The sequence below is a fragment of the Bufo gargarizans genome, chromosome 1 (genome assembly GCF_014858855.1).
Source record: "Bufo gargarizans isolate SCDJY-AF-19 chromosome 1, ASM1485885v1, whole genome shotgun sequence".
Taxonomy (NCBI): Eukaryota; Metazoa; Chordata; class Amphibia; order Anura; family Bufonidae; genus Bufo; species Bufo gargarizans.
In genome coordinates, this window is record NC_058080.1 from 144,387,783 (window position 1) to 144,407,840 (window position 20,058).

A 20,058-nucleotide genomic window follows, 5' to 3' on the forward strand; every position below is an offset into this window, starting at 1 on the left:
CCCGCCGATCAGCTATTAGAAGAGGTCGGTGCTCCGTGAGCGCCATGGTCTTTTCCTAGCCCATATGATGTCACCGTACATTGGTCACATGCTCAGCCCCATTAAAGTCAATAGGGCTGAGCTGCACTGCCAAGTACTGCCACTATACGATGTACATCGCTGTGCTTGGAAAGCTGCCAGAAGCTGGCTGTGCCCACCAGAGCTCCGGTGAACGTGGCGACTCCCTGTAACATCTGATCGGGCGGGTGTCAGGACTCCTGCCAATGTGATGGCTGTCCTGATAATATTATATTTGCCAGGATAACCCCTTTAACTTATTAGAGACATTTACCAAATGGCTTGCCTACATATATTTACCACATTCTTTACTGTTGGCCTTTAATGCTAAGACTGATGTTTGTAATGCCAGTTCGATTATATCTGCCCCCTCAGTGTCACATCTTATTACCACAGTATGTGTTGGTACATAATAGTGTATGAATTACCTGTTTACGAGATTACGTTATACACTTCGCTATTAGTAAAACCGCTGATAATCTTTACGTTTATTACCTTCACTATCATATATGTGAATTCAGCTTGGCAGCACTAGAAACCTATGCATCTACTATTTAACATCATGCAGCCCATTACGAGCTGTTGTTGGAGATCTTCATTTATGTTGCTCATAATAATTGCTTCATTTTTAGGATTGTTAGCAGGCTGCTGATTATTTAGGAGCTTATGCTCCATCTGAAGTATACCATTTATATTGTCTGATTATAATGCTTGATCTCAGAAATAAGGTATATCTTTGTTTTCACTGGTCTCGTTCAAAGGTTCAGCAGGAAGTTTCTGCCTCGGAAAGATTTAAACTCGCCCAAAAAATTGCTGACCTAGAAAGCACAATACAAATGGTAAGTCATGGGAATTTAATTATAAATACTTTCTAATATAACGATAATACTAATTGACAAATCTATGCATGTGTATATGTGCATATATGTAAAATTTATTTTCAAATATAGATAGATGGATAGATACAAAGACTCCAGCTAAGTCGTATTTGATGCAACTTGTTTATTTTGCGTACAAAAGATGGTTTCTGCGGCGGAGTGATGTTTCGGCAACTCTGTGTCTTCATCAGACTAGTGTCGCTGGTGAAAGTGGGAGTCACGTAGGTGTGGACGCAGTCAGGAGTATAACATGCGGTAATACTGCTGGGAGATGCAGGCGCCTGTATCTCCCAGCAGTATTACCGCATGTTATACTTCTGACTCTGTCCACACCTACGTGACTCCCTCTTCCACCAGCTGCACTAGTCTGATGAAGACACAGAGTTGCCGAAACATCACTCCGCCGCAGAAACCATCTTTTGAAAATTGTAGATTCACACTGAAGGCATCAACACTATGAATTAACACATGTGGAATTATATACGTAACAAAAAAGTGTGAAACAACTGAAAATATGTCCTATTCTAGGTTCTTTAAAGTAGCCACATTTTGCTTTGATTACTGCTTTGCACACTCTTGGCATTCTCTTGATGAGCTTCAAGAGGTAGTCACCTGAAATGGTCTTCCAACAGTCTTGAAGGAGTTCCCAGAGATGCTTAGCACTTGTTGGCCCTTTTGCCTTCACTCTGCGGTCCAGCTCACCCCAAACCATCTCGATTAGGTTCAGGTCCGGTGACTGTGGAGGCCAGGTCATCTGGCACAGCACCCCATCACTCTCCTTCATGGTCAAATAGCCCTTACACAGCCTGGAGGTGTGTTTGGGGTCATTGTCCTGTTGAAAAATAAATGATGGTCCAACTAAACGCAAACCGGATGGAATCGCATGCCCCTGCAAGATGCTGTGGTAGCCATGCTGGATCAGTATGCCTTCAATTTTGAATAAATCCTCAACAGTGTCACCAGCAAAGCACCATCACACCTCCTCATCCATGCTTCAGGGTGGGAACCAGGCATGTAGAGTCCATCCGTTCACCTTTTCTGCGTCGCACAAAGACACGGTGGTTGGAACCAAAGCTCTCAAATTTGGACTCATCAGACCAAAGGACAGATTTCCACTGGTCTAATGTCCATTCCTTGTGTTCTTTAGCCCAAACAAGTCTCTTCTGCTTGTTGCCTGTCCTTAGCAGTGGTTTACTAGCAGATATTCTACCATGAAGGCCTGATTCACACAGTCTCCTCTTAACAGTTGTTCTAGAGATGTGTCTGCTGCTAGAACTCTGTGTGGCATTGACCTGGTCTCTAATCTGAGCTGCTGTTAACCTGCAATTTCTGAGGCTGGTGACTCAGATGAACTTATCCTCTGCAGCAGAAGGGACTCTTGGTCTTCCTTTCCTGGGGCGATCCGCATGTGAGCCAGTTTCTTTGTAGCACTTGATGGTTTTTGTGACTGCACTTGGGGACACTTTCAAAGTTTTCCCAATTTTTCGGGCTGACTGACCTTCATTTCTTAAAGTAATGATGGCCACTTGTTTTTCTTTACTTAGCTGCTTTTTTCTTGCCATAATACAAATTCTAACAGTCTATTCAGTAGGACTATCAGCTGTGTATCCACCTGACTTCTCCACCACGCAACTGATTTTCCCAAACCCATTTATAAGGCAAGAAATCCCACTTATTAAACCTGACAGGGCACACCAGGTGACTACCTCTTGAAGCTCATCAAGAGAATGCCAAGAGTGTGCAAAGCAGTAATCAAAGCAAAAGGTGGCTACTTTGAAGAACCTAGACTGACAGATTTTCCGTTGTTTCACACTTTTTTATGTATATAATTCCACATGTGTTAATTCATAGTTTTGATTTGATGCCTTCAGTGTGAATCTACAATTTTCATAGTCATGAAAATAAAGAAAACTCTTTGAATGAGAAGGTGTGTCCAAACTTTTGGTCTGTACTGTGTGTGTGTGTGTGTGTGTGTGTGTGTGTATGTATGTATGTATGTATGTATATGTGTGTGTATACACCCCTGTCAAAATGTCATGTTTCTGTGCTGTAAAAAAATGAAGACTGGAGTATGTCCCACCAGCAGCTTCCCCTTCCTTCCTCCCACAAGTCCCACAGGGTCCTTACATCTTCCCCCTTTCTTCTTCCCAAGTCCCATAGACACTAGAGTGGGTAGCGCTCCTGGCCATGTCTCCCAGTCATGCGGGGGTTAATTGCCCTGCGACCCATTTTCGCCTCTGCTTGGGTGTCCAAGGCGGTCTCGGAGTGGGCCCTCCGTTTACACCCAGACCTGGCAGCGGATCTCCCTATTGCGGAGCTCCAATCCTTGGCAGGCCAAATTTCTCAAACAGGAAAGTACCCCTGCGAGGTCGGCTTAGGACGCTGATACTATGGTCGCGCACTCTTCGGCTCTCGCAGTCTCTATTCGCCGGGAGCTCTGGCTTAAAGTTTGGGCAGCAGATTCCTCCTCGAAGTGCTCGCCTTCGAGCCTCCCTTTTACCGGGTCTTGACTCTTTGGTTCCCGGTTCAACAAGAGTATATCGGAAGGGGGGGGGAGAAGAGCACTCATCTTCCACAACCCAAGGCGAAACGTTCCTTTTCGTCCCAGAGCTTTGACCGCCCGTTATCAGTCCTTTCAGAGGTTCTCTGGCACCCGTCCGGCAGCTACGTCGGCAGCCAGACCCGCCCACACAGGACCAGTGAAAAAAGCCATCCTTTAAGCCCCAGCTGGCCTGGCGTTCGCGGGCTCATCCGCCATGCCCCTCTTCAGGAAAACAGTCTTCTGCATGAAGGTGCGAGTTCACATCCCGGACGCATGGACACTCGAGGTCATCACCTCGGGTTAAAAAATCAAATTCAAGTCCATCCCTCCCAACCGTTTTTCCCTCTCGCAACCCCCCAGGGATCCAGTTCGGGCTGCGGCATTCTTTCAGGCAGTTCAATCCCTTCTGGCGCGGGGAGTGATTATTCCGGTACCACTAGAGGAAAGATTTACGGGTTTCTATTCAAACCTGTTTGTAGTCCTCAAAAAAGAAGGCGAGGTCCGGCCGGTGCTGGACCTCAGTGGTCAACCGCTTCCTCCGGATTCAGCGGTTCAGGATGAAGTCTCTGCGCTACGTGGTTGCTTCATTGGTCCAAGCAGAATTCATGGCGTCTCCCCCTAACTATAGATAAAGCCTTTCACAGTAAGGGTAAGGAAAGTCTGTGACTTGTATGGAAGAGAACTACTTACTGACACTGTTATGCCTTTATGGTCGGTAACTAAGCATCTCCTTTTTTTATTCCAATTTGTAGCTGGAAACAGAACAGTTTGAATTAAATTCCACTATATCTGAGCTGAAGGAAAAGATATCATCTTTAGATAATGTAAACCGATCCCAGTCCATCACGTTGGCCCAGACTCAGGATGACTGTTCACAGTATAAAGCTGAATTAAGTTCCTTAAGGTGAGTCTGTTTAACAACTACATTGAATTTAAAGGACATCTGTCAGCAGATTTGTGCCTATGACTCTGGCTGACCTGTTACATGTGCACTTGGCCGCTGAAGACATCTGTGTTGGTCCCATGCTCATATGTGCATGCATTGGTGCGAAAAAATTTTGTTTTAACCCCGGAGGACCCTGGGATTTTCCTTTTTTTTGCGTTTTCGTTTTTCCCTCTCCACCTTCCCATAGTCCTAACTTTTTTTTTTCCCCCAGTCACATAGCCTTATGATGGCTTATTTTTTGCGGGACAAGTTGTACTTTCTAATGGCACCATTTACAGTTGCATACCATGTAGTAGGAAGCGGCAAAAAAAAATCCAAATTGGGTAGAATTAGGGAAAAATGCAATTCTTAAGGATTTTTTTTTTTTTTTTTTTTTTACACTGTTCACTATGCGGTAAAATTGTCCTGTTCGCTTCATTCTCCAGGTCAGTACAGTTACAACTATACCACACTAGTATAATTGTTTTTGTTTTAATACTGAAAACAAATTTGAAACCTTATTAAGAAAAAAATATATAATTTATAACCATATTCTGACCCCTATAACTTTTTCGTAGTTATGTGTATGGGGCTGTATGAGGGCTCATTTTTTTTTGCGGGACGATGTTTTCTTTGAAGTAATACCAATTTGAAGTGTGTGTGCAACTTTTTGTTCACTTTTTATAATTATTGGGTAGTTGAAGTGACCAAAAATTGCAAATTGGCTGTTTTAATTTTTTTTCACCATATGCCATTAATATTATTATACTTCAATTGTATGGGCATTTTGGCACGCGGCAATGCCCATGTTTATTTTTTTTATTGGTTAATTATTTTTATTTTAAGAAAAGGGGGGTGATTTGAACTTAAATTTTATAATTTTTTTATATATTTGTAAAAACTTTTTTTTTGCTATTTTATTTGCTTTTTAAGTCACTCGAAGTCATTCGTTTTTCCATAGTGTTCATTGATGGCTATATAGCCATCATTGAACACTTCATTTAGAATATAACAATAGAATGCTGCCACCTAGTGGCCTGTATTGGTATATTCCTGAAATAGGCACCGACGCATGCTTGAGGCTTCGGTGTATTTCAGAGATGCAACAGGTTCCCCAATCTCAGTCGAGGAATGCTGTTACCGGACCGAAAGCGCGCGACTTCCGCTTCCGGGCTGATCAGATGCATCTGAAGGGTAAAATGTATGCGATCAGCCGGTGGGTCTCTGCTATTTAAAATAGCAGAAACCCAGCGGCAATGGCGCCTGCTGCACGTGCGAGCGGGTGCCATGTTTGCGGACCAGACCTCCGCCGTACATGTATACGGCGGAGGTCCTTAAGGGGTTAATTACACCTATGGACTCTCTATGCAACTTGCTCCTAGATGCTCATTTGCATATATTAAAACATAATATTTCTCAGCAATGCGGGCACATATGAACATGGGACCAACACAGATGCCTTCATCTGCCAAGCGCACATGTAACAGGTCGGCCAGTTTTAATGTTTATTTTTTTTCTTAAGTTTGGTTGGTACATTGGGAGAGATGTATCAAGACTGGCACAAAGGAAAAGTGGAGTAGTTGTCCATATGATTATTGTCAATATATTTTGTGGTTTATTAAAAAAAAATTCTGCTGTAATGTTTTTTTATTTTTTCCTAACAACAAAAAAGTCAGGTCCTTTTGGAAAATTTTAGGTAATACACTAAAAATGTTATGATATATCTTTTTTTTTAAATCAATTAATTTTTATTGCAAAATGTTTATCATTATACAACCCAGTGTCAGACTGGGGTACCTAGGGCCCACCAGTGTAACTGATTCTGGGGGCCCACCTTAGGGCTCCTGAACACAAAATGTATTATTTTTTTCTGTGTCCATATCGCACACACCCAGTATCTGTTTTGTGGATCCGAAATTTGCGGATTGCAAAACATCCAACAATCGTGTTCTTCTCTATTACTTACAGTGATACCAGAAATATTAAAGATGATGTATGATGGTAGACTCTCACAGCAAAATGCACAAACATACATGTGGCAGAATTTAGGCTACTTTCACACTTGCAGTAACAGGGTCCGCCAGGGTGTTCTGGCAGGGGTGCAGCCTGCCGCATCCGTGCTAACGCTAGCCCACCGTACCGCCGGCAGTCCGCTGTAGTTTTTGTCCGCCCGCCTCTCGGCATTTTTGTATTATAGTGAATGGCGTCGGAGCGGACCTCCAGCGGCACTGTGGCCTAGAGTAAGCACGCATCTGTCAGGCTGTTCCCCCACTGGAAAAGCCTGCCGGACCCTGCTACCGCAAGTGTGAAAGTAGCCTTACACATATATGGATATCCTGCTTTTCAGTCAGCCAGAAACAAGACACATGCAGTTCCCATCACACATAGGAAACATGCAATGCACGCACCAAGATATGCATGCCTAACCCTATTAAGTGTAGCACACTTAAAGGGGTTGTCTTACTTCAGCAAATGGCATTTATTATGCAGAGAAAGTTAATACAAGGCACTTACTAATGTATTCTGATTCTCCATATTGGCTTTCCATCACCTTATACACAGCAGGTATCCATGCTATAGGTAAAGATGTTGGCCTATGCGCACTTCCAGCTTTTCCCTATAGTGTGTAAGCACGGCCACTGCAGCGGGATTGCAGGGTGGTTCTAACCACAAATACGTATTGTGTATAATGTGATGGAAAGGAGGTAATATGGACAATCGCAATACATTAGTAAGTGCCTTGTATTAACTGCATGATAAATGCCATTTACTGAAGTGAGACAAACCCTTTAACCCCTTTAAGCATAAATGTCTGGCATGAAAGTTACCAAATCTTAACCCCCTCTTATTGCACATAATCTACATTATAATTAAAAGGGTTGTCCTACCATAATGACCTATCACCTATTTACAGGATAGGTGATAAATATCAGATTGCTGGAACACCCACTGATCATGAAAAAAGGGGTCCTGAAACATTCAATTACATTACCGCCAATCTATGTACACAAGGGTCTTAAAGGGGTTGTCTCACTTCAGCAAATGGCATTTATCATGTAGAGAAAGTTAATACGAGCAACTTACTAGTGTATTGTTATTATCCATTTTGCTTCCTTTGGCTGGATTCATTTTTCCATCACATTATACACTGCTCGTTTCTATGGTTACAGACCACCCTGCAATCCAGCAGTGGTGGTCATGCTTAAACACTATAGGCAAAAGCGTCAGCCTCTCTGGTGGCTGGGACGATGGGAGCGCACACATAGGCTAGTGTTTTTTCCTATAGTGTGCAAACACGACCACCACTGATGGATTGCAGAGTGGTCGTAAACATGGAAACGAGCAGTGTATAATGTGATGGAAAATCCAGCCAGCAAAGGAGGCAATATGGATAATAACAATACATTAGTAAGTGGCTTGTATTAACTTTCTATACATGATAAATCCGACTTGCTGAAGTGAGACAACCCCTTAAAGACCATGTTGATCATGACCCCCACCAATAATACACTTATCACCTGTCGTGTCATAGCCGTTTCACCTTTTCACATTCCCTATCCTTATAGATTTTCTTTGGGTGTAAAAAAAATAAATAAATAAAAATTAAAAATCTGGCCCAAAAGATGTGTCAAAATAAAATAGAAATGCTCGCCTGTTAAAGGACCTTTGTCCACTCTTCTAATTATCCTCTATCCACAGGATCAGGGATAACTAAGTGATCCGTGGGGGTCTGAACGCTGGAGCCCCCACAGATCCGCCGCCTTGATTGAGTGGCAGATCGATCATATGCCCTGATTCTCCATCCATTCTCTATGGGGTCGCTGGAGATGGCAAAGTACAGCGCTGGCTAATTCCAGTGGCCCCAAAGAGAATGAATGGAGCAGCAGGGCGCATGTGTAGCCTGTCACACCATAAAAAGGGGGAACAATACCCGTTTCGGGGATCAGTGGGAGTTGCAGAATCGGACCCCACTATTCATATAGTTATGCCCTATGGTGTGTAGAGTAGAACTTGAAAACCTAGACAACCCCTTTAAATCCTCCGCCACTCAATCACCAGTATCTCTTTACATGGCAGCAGTGATGCCTATAAATACGGAATATCATCACTGCCGCCATGTAAACCATACGTGCCAAGAATATGACGCCCTGTGCCTATCTCTTTTCACGCCTTACTTCTCTTGATTGACATGGCCAGGGCAGCGCTTCTCTCCTCCCGCTGGACGTGTCTGCAGTGTAAATCTCACGCTGTTCAGTATTCGGCGCAGGCACAGTGAGAAAGCCAGCAGCCACCGAGCGTCCTTCCCTCACTGCACCTGCGCCGAATACTGAACGGCGCGAGATTTACACTGCAGACACGTCCAGCGGGAGGAGAGCAGCGCTGCCCTGGCCATGTCAATCAAGAGAAGTAAGGTGTGAAAAGAGATGGGTAAACAGAGCCTCTAGGAGCAGGTTCAACACCCCCCCCCCCCCCCCCCCAATGCAAAAGTTTGTTTTTCTCAATAAAGGTTTTAGGCAGTTAGTTGGCACTAATATAGTTATGTTCAGCTGACATTAGAGATGTGCTAATGTCAGCCAGCTTAATACCCATTTTTAAAGTGACAGAAACCCTTTAAGCAAAGCCAGTGTGGGTAATCCCTGACCTCACTGAACCCACTTCAACAGCCATTGTAGGGGCCTGGAAACCTAAAAGGGAACTTCCCATAAGGCCATTCTCCCGCTTCTTTTGCTTTTCAAAGTGTTTCTAGTTTTATCCTAGGAGTGTCTCCCCTCGCAAGGTGCTAAAAATGCTATTAATCTTGTAGAAAAAAAAAAAGAAGAGCCACTCAGACTGGCTGGGGTATTATGCAGAATATATAGGAGCTGGGGCATCATGATCATTTTGATCAAGTTGCCTCTTTCTATTTGAGATGGTGGTAATTTACACGGTGCTGACCTCTTTTGGCTATGTCTAACTAGTAAAGGTGCTAAGTTATCTGCTAGATAGTCTTGAGGAAATTCCTAAATATTCGAACTTTTGCACCACTTGCAGCTGTGCATTTGACAACCTGTAATCAGTGGGGAATTCATCCATCAGGAGTAGTACCGATTTCTCCCTAACCAGACCAGATGCCAAATTCACTAGACATAAAATAATAGACATAATAGGGTCTAGGGACTTTCAAATCCCCTATTGTCAGGGATTTAAAGCAAATGCTATATAAAAAAATATATATATATATATATATATATCTATTGGATCAAAAGAAAATTTATGCAAATTAAATTGATCCGTAAGGTTTACATATATAAACACCTCCAAGAGTTCGATCGAGATCCTAATTATTTTGTGCAATCAGCAAGAACCGGGTACAAGCGTCTATGGAAAAATATAAATGATTTATTATACAATAATTTAGAATACAATTAAAAATGTATCAATGTAAATTTCAATAATATACAATGATATGCAGTACCCAGAATTCTCCACTAGATTGTGCAAAAAGAACACTACTCAACCAACACAAGAATATTATGCAATACTGCTTTCAATTAGGAGAGATATCAAATCAATTGATTATGCACAGAAACTTAATCAAGAAAATGACAGATTCGAGCCCTTTCTCTGCCCAAAACGATGACCAATCTTGGATAATGGTAGTATTGCAATAAAACTTATAAATTATCAGCTTGATATCAGACTAGGGAATAAATATTTCCATGAGAGAGTTTCTCCAATATTATCTCATTTATTCAGTTATATGCATCGTAACTGAAATCAGCGAAAATATTGATGTAGCAACTAACGTTACGAGTCCGCAAATAAGCGTGTATCTGGCTAAGTATCAAGCCAATTAATTCATATCAATACTACATATAACAGTATACATTACCCAAGGATGTAGGTTATAGGCAGAGTCTAGGGGAAGTCGGCTTTCAAGAGTTTTTCTGATAATCCAAATCTTTCTCCAGAGATCTCCCTTTCTTTATTTAGTTTTTTCCTCTTTTTGTGCTCCCCCCTCTTTTTGGTATGTGGTTTCTTAACCACTTATCAGATGAGCACACCTTCCTAGTTTGGAACTTTCCAATCATTGTTGGATAGGCATGCACTTTGATAAGGAATGTGACGTCATAACACTACCCAGAATGCACTTTTGCTACTGGTGTTGTATTACTTGCTCATACCTAGGTGGCAACTGTTGTATAAGCATCATACCATTAAGGGTAAACTTATACATGCCTGTCATCTTCAATACTACACACCTCTGACATCTGGAGGGACGAACAAGCTGAGGGACAAACTTTGATACATGAATATATACTTTGAGGAACATATAGACAATTCTCACACTGTAGAATTCATGTTCAGATAAGAAATGCAATGAAACCTCTACTTCTGCAGGTGTTGTGTATCTTCTAACTGTCTAAATGTATAATAGATTGTTACAATAACACTAGTTCCTTTGAACAACGCAGTAATCTTCCCATAGACTTACTTCGGCCTACGTTAAAAATTCATACAAAATAGTGAATATAAACCAACATTGCTCTTAAAGGCAATGAATATCCATTATAACTAGAATTAGTAAAAGTAACTTTCTCGCTAGTATCATTGGGGGACACAGACCGTGGGTATAGCTGCTTGCTGCCACTAGGAGGCGACACTAGGCTAAGAAGTGATAACTCCTCCCCCGCAGGCTATACCCCCTCCAGCCTGGAGAGAGCATACCAGTTTTTAGCTTAGTGTCGTAGGAGGCAGACCTCCCTGCTTTTGCAGGGCGGCTTACTTTTATTATTTTATCTTTTTCCTCTTTTAGGTTGGGGAAACAGAGTCGCCTAGCCACTCTGTCTACCCCGGGAGCAAGGCCGGTGTCGGAATCCCTCACCGCTCGCCCTCCCCAAGAAACGAAAGTGGACCAGGGCAGCCCAGCTCCCCTGCTTCCCGCCAGCCAAGGGGGTCACCTGAATCCGGCGAGACCCTCCGCCATTCCAGTCTCCTGCCACTTCGTGTGCCAGCGGCTGAAGAGGTGACCCTGCTGGTACTCTGAGAAAGGGTGAAGAGAAGAGGATGAAGATGGGGTGAGTAGTCCGTATTGGGTAAGTACCTCGGCCCTTCCCCTCCCCCTTCTCCCTTCCCCCCCGGTCACCTCATCATAAGATGGAGGACCTTTTTCCTCAGGTGGGCCATTCATGGTGAGGGCCCCACATTACCTCAGGCCCAATGTAGGTTTGGGCTTCTGTCCATACGGGGGGCCTGGGTTCTCCTCAGATTCTGGTCCAGTTGTACGGCCTGCGGGGTGAGCTCCCGCGGCCGATGTTCAGCCAGGGCACTTGCAGAGCGCCGCTCCGGTCACTCCACTCCCGGCCGGCTATTCGTTTGGCCGGCGCCAAAAATTTAGCCCCCGGCTCCTCTTCGGGCCTACCGGGATTCAGCCCGTGCAGTTGTTTTAGCGGCACGGGATGGGTTCCCGCAGCGAGAGTGGACACTCCCCCTCCAAATCAGTGGGCAGACATCGGCGGTTGCTCTTCAGGCCCCGCTGTGGTAACCGGCCGGCAGTACCGCCCGGTCGGCTGTGCGCCGAACTTTATGTCCCGGCTTTTGCGGCCTACTAGGCCGCAACTTTCATTCCAGTTATGGAGGGGGCGGGTTCGTCCTTTTTGGCGCGGATTCTCCCCGACTAGCTGTCGCTCCTCCCCCAGGTGCTCCGCTGAGCTCCGCATCTGGTCCTCTGAGCTGGGTTAACCCTTTGTGGCAAGTCGTTTGTTTGCAGCCGGCACTGCATTATCTGAGTGTCCCCTTTCTGCATGCCAATTACCTTAGATTAGGAAGTTAACCCTAACCCCTTCCTGCCGGCATGTCCACCCTGGTGGTGGGGTATGGGGCTGGGCCCATGTCCTATCTGGACAGGGCAGGATTGCTCACAGTTTCCCAATCCGCCCTCCGGGGCTGTTTAGTTGAGAATGCACACATGAAGAATTCCCAGACCACCTTCTGGGTCGTCTGGTGTATAGGCCACCACAGGTGAAATCCAGGGGAGCACATCTGAGGGATTCCCAATCCGCCATACGGGCCGTTTGGTTGATAATGCTCCACCTGCACAAATACAGGGGAGCACATCTGAAGGATTCCCAATCCGCCCGCTGAGGCCGTTTGGTTGATAATGCTCCACCTGCACAAATGCAGGGGAGCACATCTGCAGGATTCCCAATCCGCCCGTTGGGCTGTTTGGTTGATATTACTCCACCTGCACACATACAGGGGAGCACATCTGGAGGATTCCCAATCCGCCCGCTGGGGCCGTTTGGTTGATAATACTCCACCTACAAAAATACAGGGGAGCGCATCTGAAGGATTCCCAATCCGCCCTACGGGGTCGTTTGGTTGATTAATGCTCCACCTGCACAAATCCAGGGGAGCACATCTGAGGATTCCCAATCCGCCCGCTGAGGCCGTTGGTTGATAATACTCCACCTGCACGGATCCGGGGGAGCACATCTGAAGGATTCCCAATCCGCCCTACGGGGCCGTTTGGTTGATAATGCTCCACCTGCACGGATCCGGGGGGAACACAGATGCAGGATTCCCAATCCGCCCTACGGGGCCGTTTGGTTGATAATGCTCCACCTGCACAAGCCAGGGGAACACAGCTGCTGGATTCCCAATCCACCCTCTTGGGTCATTTGGTTGTTAATCCACATGCGCAATCCAATGGAGGACCTCTGGCAGTTCCCAATCCACCCTCCTGGATTGTGGGTCGATTGAGTACCGCCCACACAATCCTGTGAGCGGTCAGGTAGGGATGCCGATTCCACCTCCTGGGTGTTTTGATGGTTATATCACCGCTGTCACAGCCTGCAACTGCCATGGCTGGATGCTAAGAGGTAGAGCTGCGCACGAGCAGGACATTCCTCCTCGGTCTCCTCCGCACCTCCATCCTTCCTCATTAGGGTGATATTCAGAACCCTCCCTTCTGACAGGGGTTGGTTCTGAGGGAACAGTTCTGCGGACTCTGATATGAACCTTCTAGACTGCATCCATGCTACCGGCAGTACTGATTGTCTGCATTGCCCCTTCCTTAGGCGGCATTTGCTTTGCTACTGGATACAGTACTTACCCTTTGTATTCCCTCCTTCCACAGGTGGACTGACGGCACTTGCACTGGTCAGTGCCAGCCATTTGCGTCTCCCCTTTCGGTTGTTGGATTGCTGTTCCACTGGGTACAGTACTGGCGTTATGCATTAGCCTCTCTTATAGGAGGCCTTATGGCTTTATCGCGGGTGGCAATGTTTGCTGTAAGTATTACCACCTTGCTTAGGTGGAGGAATTCTCTACCCACCGGGAACGGGACTATTCGTATGCATTATCCTCTTCGATAGGGGTGTAATTCTCTGCCATAGGGGTCAATTCCTACTGGGTGCATTACCCCCTGCCATAGGTTAGGTACTGGCGCTAACCTCAGGATACAGTACTCCCTATATATTTTTCTCCCCTTCATGGGTGGAGTGGTTGCACTTCCATTGAGGGTAGTGCTTACAGTACGCGTTACCCCCTCCAGGGAGGGGGTTATTACACTACCGTTGGATGCGGTTCTGTTTTTCTCCCTACCTTCCTTCCTTGCGGAGGGTTGCGCTACCACTGAATACTATTCAACAGTCGTGGCATTACCCCCTTCTACATCTAACGGGAAATCACTGAGCATCTATGCATGCTTTAATTCAACTAAGCCTCCGCACTAGATGCCGTGGCTTCCTTCACGGGTGGGCCGCGGCAACAGTCGTTGCCATTGGTGCCTGGTACTCTTCATCTAGAGGTATATGGATACTGGGACTGCTCCCATACTGTATCCTCCCGTCTCTTCTGGTACAGGTGGTTGGCGCAGATAGGTCGTTCCTTGTTCTCTTAAGGGAGTCGCTCAGCAGCTCTTCAGGTGCCCTAGATTCCCATCCCTATGGGCCTCCACCGTTCAGGTAGGTCAGAACTTGGTCCTCTACAGCGTGTGGGTGCACGCCATTATACAAATGTTGGGATTACGACCCAGCGAGCCCAAGGTTGCACTGACTCTGTATTCTGGGCCACCACTCTTCCTCATTAGGTGAGGGTGTTTTGCTGGCATTCTGCATTGACTACTACAGCGTGTTCTCTAAGTCAGGATGGCCGAGTGGTCTAATGTGCCAGACTCAAGAGTTAATCTCTTCCGTGTATGGGTGTTCGGGTCTCCAAATGGCGTGGGTTCAGATCCCACTTCTGACAAAAAAAAAAAAAAAAAAAAAAAAAAAAAAAGCAAGGGTAGTTCTCACAAGGGCCGGAGATCGAACTCATGGCAGTGGGTCAGCCCCCTCAGATAGGGGTTCTACCCTGACACTGCTTCGGCGGTTGCTCTGGTTTTGCCCCCTTTTTAGATGGAATGCCTCAGAATGGCTCTGGTTGACTGAGTTAGCTTGGTTCCATGCTACTTCTGGGTGTCCTTAGGCCTCTCCCTCAGTTTTACGCTGGGAGGAGCAGGCGGTAGCTATTACTGTACAAAGGGTATTTGCATCTCCACTACATGCTAGGGTTCCTACTGAACATTCCTATTGCACAGTTCCTTCGTCAGACGGCGGTTTCTTCCGACTCTGGGATTGGTATCCTGTACGGTGTGGCATCCTCCTCAGCTGGAGTGTGGCCTTTGCGTTACTCTGGCAGCTTCCTTTGTATGGGCTCCTCCTCAAGGGTGTATTTCATTACCAAGAGATCTGTACAGTGCCAGTCCCTGATGGCAATGGGCTTGCCCTGACCTCTCAATGGTCTTCATTACTGTTAACTGTCCGTTGCTCTGACTACTATTGTTCTTGTGTCGTCAACTCGGGTTTTGCATTGGCGTCAGTGCCATAGCTATCAGCACCTTACTTGGGCGCGCTCGACTGGGTAGCTTAGTCCCTGTGGCACTCGTCTACCACTACGGTGATACTGTCCGTCAGATATGTTTACTTAGTCCCTGTGGCACTCGTCTACCACTACAGTGATTCCTTCCTTCAGTTATGGTTACTTCTGTGTCACATCAAGCGATGGTGGTCATTCCTTTCACTGCTCCTTCCGGGGGTGGACTACGGTCCCCCCAAGCCAGGCTGAGCGGGTGACTGTCACACCTTGTCACCACTGGTAGGGATTTCGTTCCTTGAACGGAACACCCCTATTTTCCAGGACGTCCCTCCATGACAGCACCCATGGAGGTTGTCCTATTGGTCTCTGTAGGGACAGGAAGCGAGAGAGATTAAAAGGCCCCCACCCCTCCCACTCTCCAGTGTTCTTCCTGTCCCTACAGGGATGGGAGCCGAGAGAATCTTTTCCCTGCCCTGGGAATCTATATGGGGCCGAGCCTGGTCGGGGGGGTCTCCCTCTCCTCTTCAGGCTCCGGGGGCCCTAAAAGCTAGCACCTCTCTGGGTAGAGGTCCCCTGGCTTCCCCAGATACCTTCTTTTCTGGCCGCATCGGCGAGGAGCTGAGAGCGGTCGGGAGCGCTGTGTGGTGGCCGCGGTATCAGGGAGCCGAGGCCGCTTCTTCCGGGTTCGGGAGCTCTGGGATCGGCTGCGGCTCCTGCGCTCGGCGCTCCTCCCGTTCGGCGTGCAGCCCATGTGACCGGAAGTGCGGGTCACATGGGCGAAAGAAAGATGGCGGCGCCCAGGGAACGCCGAGCCCGGCGGAATGCACGCAGGGGGGGTCGACTCTGCATGGCATTGAGTCCCCCCCCCACCTGGAAATAAGGAGGCGGAGCCGCGCGGCAACGGGTGGACCAGGTAGGACTTAAATTGAATGTCAGTTTGCTGTCCAGGTGTGGTATGGAGGTCCAGATGTCAGCTATGCAGGACACTAGCGCAGACATCCCTACCCCGAGTCATGTAAGTAAAGTGAGATGTATCCAGGTCCCTCTCCTTTATTCCTTACGCTGGGCTAATGGTCTCTCTCTCTTCCTACCAGGGGGAGAAAGACACCACGGTTAAGTCGCTGGGAGAGCCTAAAAAGAAACCCAGAAGATGTGCGCTATGCTCAAAGAGACTGGGGGAGGCATATATAAAAGCCCTGTGTAGTGACTGCCTAGCAAAAATCCTCAGAGACGAACAATCCTCCCTTCTGGCAGACCTGAGAGTGATTGTGAAAGAGGAGATCCAGGCGGCCAGCTCTAGTGTAGCGCAGAAACCCTGTGCCGTCTCCCCTCCCCCCAAAAGACCCCGTGTGCTCAGGGAGTCGGATTCTGAAGAAGAAGGCTTATACCTTTCAGAAGGGGAAACCTTAAAGGGGGACGACGATCAGGGTTCTTCCCATATGGCCGATGATCAGAGAAGATATTTCTTCTCACAAGAAGATCTAGATCCCCTCCTGTCGGCTGTAAGACAGACTATGGATATAGAGGAAGAGGAACAGACTCGCTCGATACAGGACGAGATGTTCGGCGGCTTAAAAGCTAGGAAGAAAAAATTGTTCCCGGTGAACGAGAATTTGAAGGACCTAGTCATAGACGAATGGGCTGACGCCGATAAGAGATTGTATATACCGCGGGAATTTAAGAACAGGCTTTTGTTCAACCCGGAGGACACAAAACTGTGGGATGTAGTCCCTAAAGTCGATATCCAGGTGGCGAAGGTGGTAAAAAGAACCACCCTCCCCTTTGAGGACTCAGCCCAGTTAAAGGAGCCAATGGATCGGAAGATCGACGGTTTGCTCAAAAGAGCATGGGAAGTTTCGGCCAATAGCATTAACACCAATATTGCTGCTACGTCCGTGGCCAGATCTCTGTGTCTTTGGGTGAACCAGCTGGAAGAACATCTTAGGCAAGACACCCCTAAGGAAGAGATCCTGGCGTCATTACCCCTATTTAAGATGGCTGCATCCTTTGTAGCAGACGCCTCAGCGGAGTCCATAAGATTTGCAGCAAAAACAGACTCCCTAACCAATACGGCAAGGAGAGCCCTGTGGCTAAAACCCTGGTCGGGGGATATAGCCTCCAAGAATAAACTATGCGCCTTACCCCTTAAAGGTTCTCACCTCTTTGGTCCGGTACTGGATGAGATCCTGGAGAAGACAGCGGACAGAAAGAAGGGGTTTCCGGAGGAAAAAGGAAAGAAACCTTTGCCCTTTCGTAAGACAACCAGCAGCTTCCAGGGCACTCCCAGAGGTAAAGGGAAGACTGGAAGGTGGAGCTACCCCAAAGGGGGAAAAGGTCGAGGTTTCCTTTTTAACCCCAATTCCAAGCCTGAGAAACAATGACGCCAGGCCAGTAGGGGGCAGACTCCAGTTCTTTTGGGAAGAATGGACCAGGATAACCAAAAACCAATACATCCTGGAATCCATCCGAACGGGGTTCAAGATAGAGTTTCGCCTTCCTCCTCCTCATCTATTCCAGACCACAGTCTTTCAATCGACCTCTCTGCAGGACCAGCTCCTGACGGACATCCAAAAACTTCTGACTTTAGGCGCAATTGTACAAGTCCCTCCTTCAGAGGAGTTCAAAGGTCACTACTCAAAACTCTTCCTCATCACAAAACCAGATGGCTCCAAGAGAACCATCATCAATCTGAAATTTCTGAACAAATGGATAACACATCATCATTTCAAGATGGAATCAATAAAATCTGCAATTCCGTTGATAAGCCCAGGGGCGTTCCTATGCACCCTGGATCTAAAGGACGCATATTATCACGTCCCCATTCACCCTCATTGTCAGCAATATTTGAGGTTCGCAATCAAGAAGGACGGAAGGATTATGCATTTTCAGTTCCAATGTCTCCCGTTTGGAATTTCATCAGCCCCACGCATCTTCACAAAGGTAGTGGCGGAGATAGTTGCCTATCTAAGACAGAGACAGGTAACTATAGTCCCCTACCTAGACGACTTTCTGCTTGTGGCAGACTCAGAGGAGGAGTTAGAGCTTCACAAAGGAAGGACTCTATCTTTACTCACTCGTCTAGGATGGAAAATAAACCTGGAGAAATCGGACCTACAACCAGCAACGCAAAAGAAGTTCCTAGGAACCCTCCTAAATTCCGTGACCCAATACTCTCTTCTTCCCCAAGACAAGCAGGTCAGCATAAGGGAAAGAATAAGAGCCTTCAAACTAAAGAAAAAACGGACTCTGCGGGAAGCCATGCAGGTCCTAGGACTGATGACCTCATGCATCACAACTGTTCCTTGGGCCCAGTTCCATACAAGAACCCTCCAGGCGGAGGTCCTCGCTTCTTGGGACAAGGACCACAGATCACTAAACACCAAGGTATCTCTTTCAGACGGGGCGGTAAACTCCCTCTCCTGGTGGTTGGTAACAGAAAACCTGTCCCGAGGAGTTGCCTGGAACACGATACCGCTCAAAACATTAACCACGGACGCAAGCAGCCATGGTTGGGGAGCCCACCTAGGGGACCAGTTCTTTCAGGGCAGTTGGTCCGACGCAGACGCCCTAAGATCCTCAAACTACAGGGAATTGAAAGCGGTCTGGGAGTCCCTAAGAGCGGCAGAACATCTCCTCATAGGTCATCATGTCCGAGTGCTATCGGACAACATAACAACAGTTTGCTACATAAAAAGACAAGGAGGGACGAAGAATCCTCATCTCCAGGACCTAGCGAATCTCATCTTCAGCTGGTCAGAGGAGAAGATCTTGTCCATTTCAGCCACACACCTGAAGGGATCTCTCAATTACACAGCGGACTTTCTCAGCCGACAATTAGTCAGGCCAGGGGAATGGAAGTTGAACCAGGAGGTATTCCAAATGATTTGCCAACAGTGGGGGAGACCTCAAGTGGATTTATTTGCGTCCAGCAGAAATACTCAGCTGGACTATTTCTTCTCGCTAGACCCAAGAGGAGGACCACTGGCGGTGGATGCTCTTTCCCAACCTTGGGATATGAGCCTAGCCTACGCTTTTCCCCCACTTCTCCTCATACCGCTAATCCTGAAGAAATTGAGAGGGTGCTCATCCACGCTGATCTTGGTAGCTCCAGCTTGGCCCAAGAGAGCCTGGTTTTCGGTTCTAAAGACCATGTCCATCAGGGAACCAATAACCCTTCCAAGAAGACAAGACCTACTATCACAAGGTCCTCTGTTTCACCCCAACCTGGACAAACTGAACCTTACAGCGTGGATCCTGAGAGGCAAACCTTAAGGAACAAGGGACTCTCGGACAAGGTAATTTCAACTTTACAGAGCTGCCGCAAACCTATTACAAGAGCAATATACAACAAGATTTGGAAAAAGTTCTCATCCTGGTTGTCACAGAACCAGGCAGATGCCAGATCCCCCACGGTGGGTTGTATTTTAGAGTTCCTTCAGGAGGGGTTTGATGCAGGTCTGAAACCCAGCACACTCAAAGTACAGGTCTCGGCACTCAGCTGTTGTCTCGATACTCCCCTTGCAGATCATAGGTGGATTAGAAGCTTTCTAAAAGCAGCTTCCAGATTGAGGCCCACTTTGAGACAGTCGGTTCCCCCCTGGAGTCTGAACGTAGTTCTAGAAGGATTATGCGATCCTCCGTTTGAGCCGATTGGGCAGATATCCGAAAAATTTCTGTCTCTCAAAGCAGTGTTTCTTCTGGCTATAACCACAGCCCGCAGGATAGGGGAAATCCAAGCCTTGTCAATTAAACAACCTTACTTAAGGATTTTGGATGACCGCATAATCTTGAAGCCAGACCCAGCCTTTCTACCTAAG

At 46.9% G+C, this 20,058-nt stretch overlaps 2 protein-coding genes across 4 annotated transcripts in view; both read left to right on the forward strand.

Moving 5' to 3' along the window:
* Positions 1-20,058, forward strand: part of CEP135 (centrosomal protein 135) — an 86,613-nt gene that overhangs the window by 45,455 nt on the left and 21,100 nt on the right. For all 3 annotated transcript variants that reach the window (XM_044299413.1, XM_044299420.1, XM_044299425.1), the window contains 2 exons: positions 819-896; positions 4,230-4,381. In XM_044299413.1, coding sequence (XP_044155348.1) covers positions 819-896; positions 4,230-4,381 — 230 coding nt within the window. The remainder of the gene's footprint in view (positions 1-818; positions 897-4,229; positions 4,382-20,058) is intronic.
* On the forward strand, positions 15,687-19,654 carry LOC122941935. Its single transcript, XM_044299435.1, has 2 exons — positions 15,687-16,256; positions 16,336-19,654. Exon 2 carries the CDS (start codon positions 17,420-17,422, stop codon positions 19,511-19,513), a length of 2,094 nt encoding a protein of 697 aa, XP_044155370.1. The 5' UTR covers positions 15,687-16,256; positions 16,336-17,419; the 3' UTR covers positions 19,514-19,654.

What these genes read in the sequence shown, in the direction of transcription:
- LOC122941935 (XM_044299435.1), top strand. Translation starts at nt 17,420, where the DNA reads ATGAGATCCTGGAGAAGACAGCGGACAGAAAGAAGGGGTTTCCGGAGG.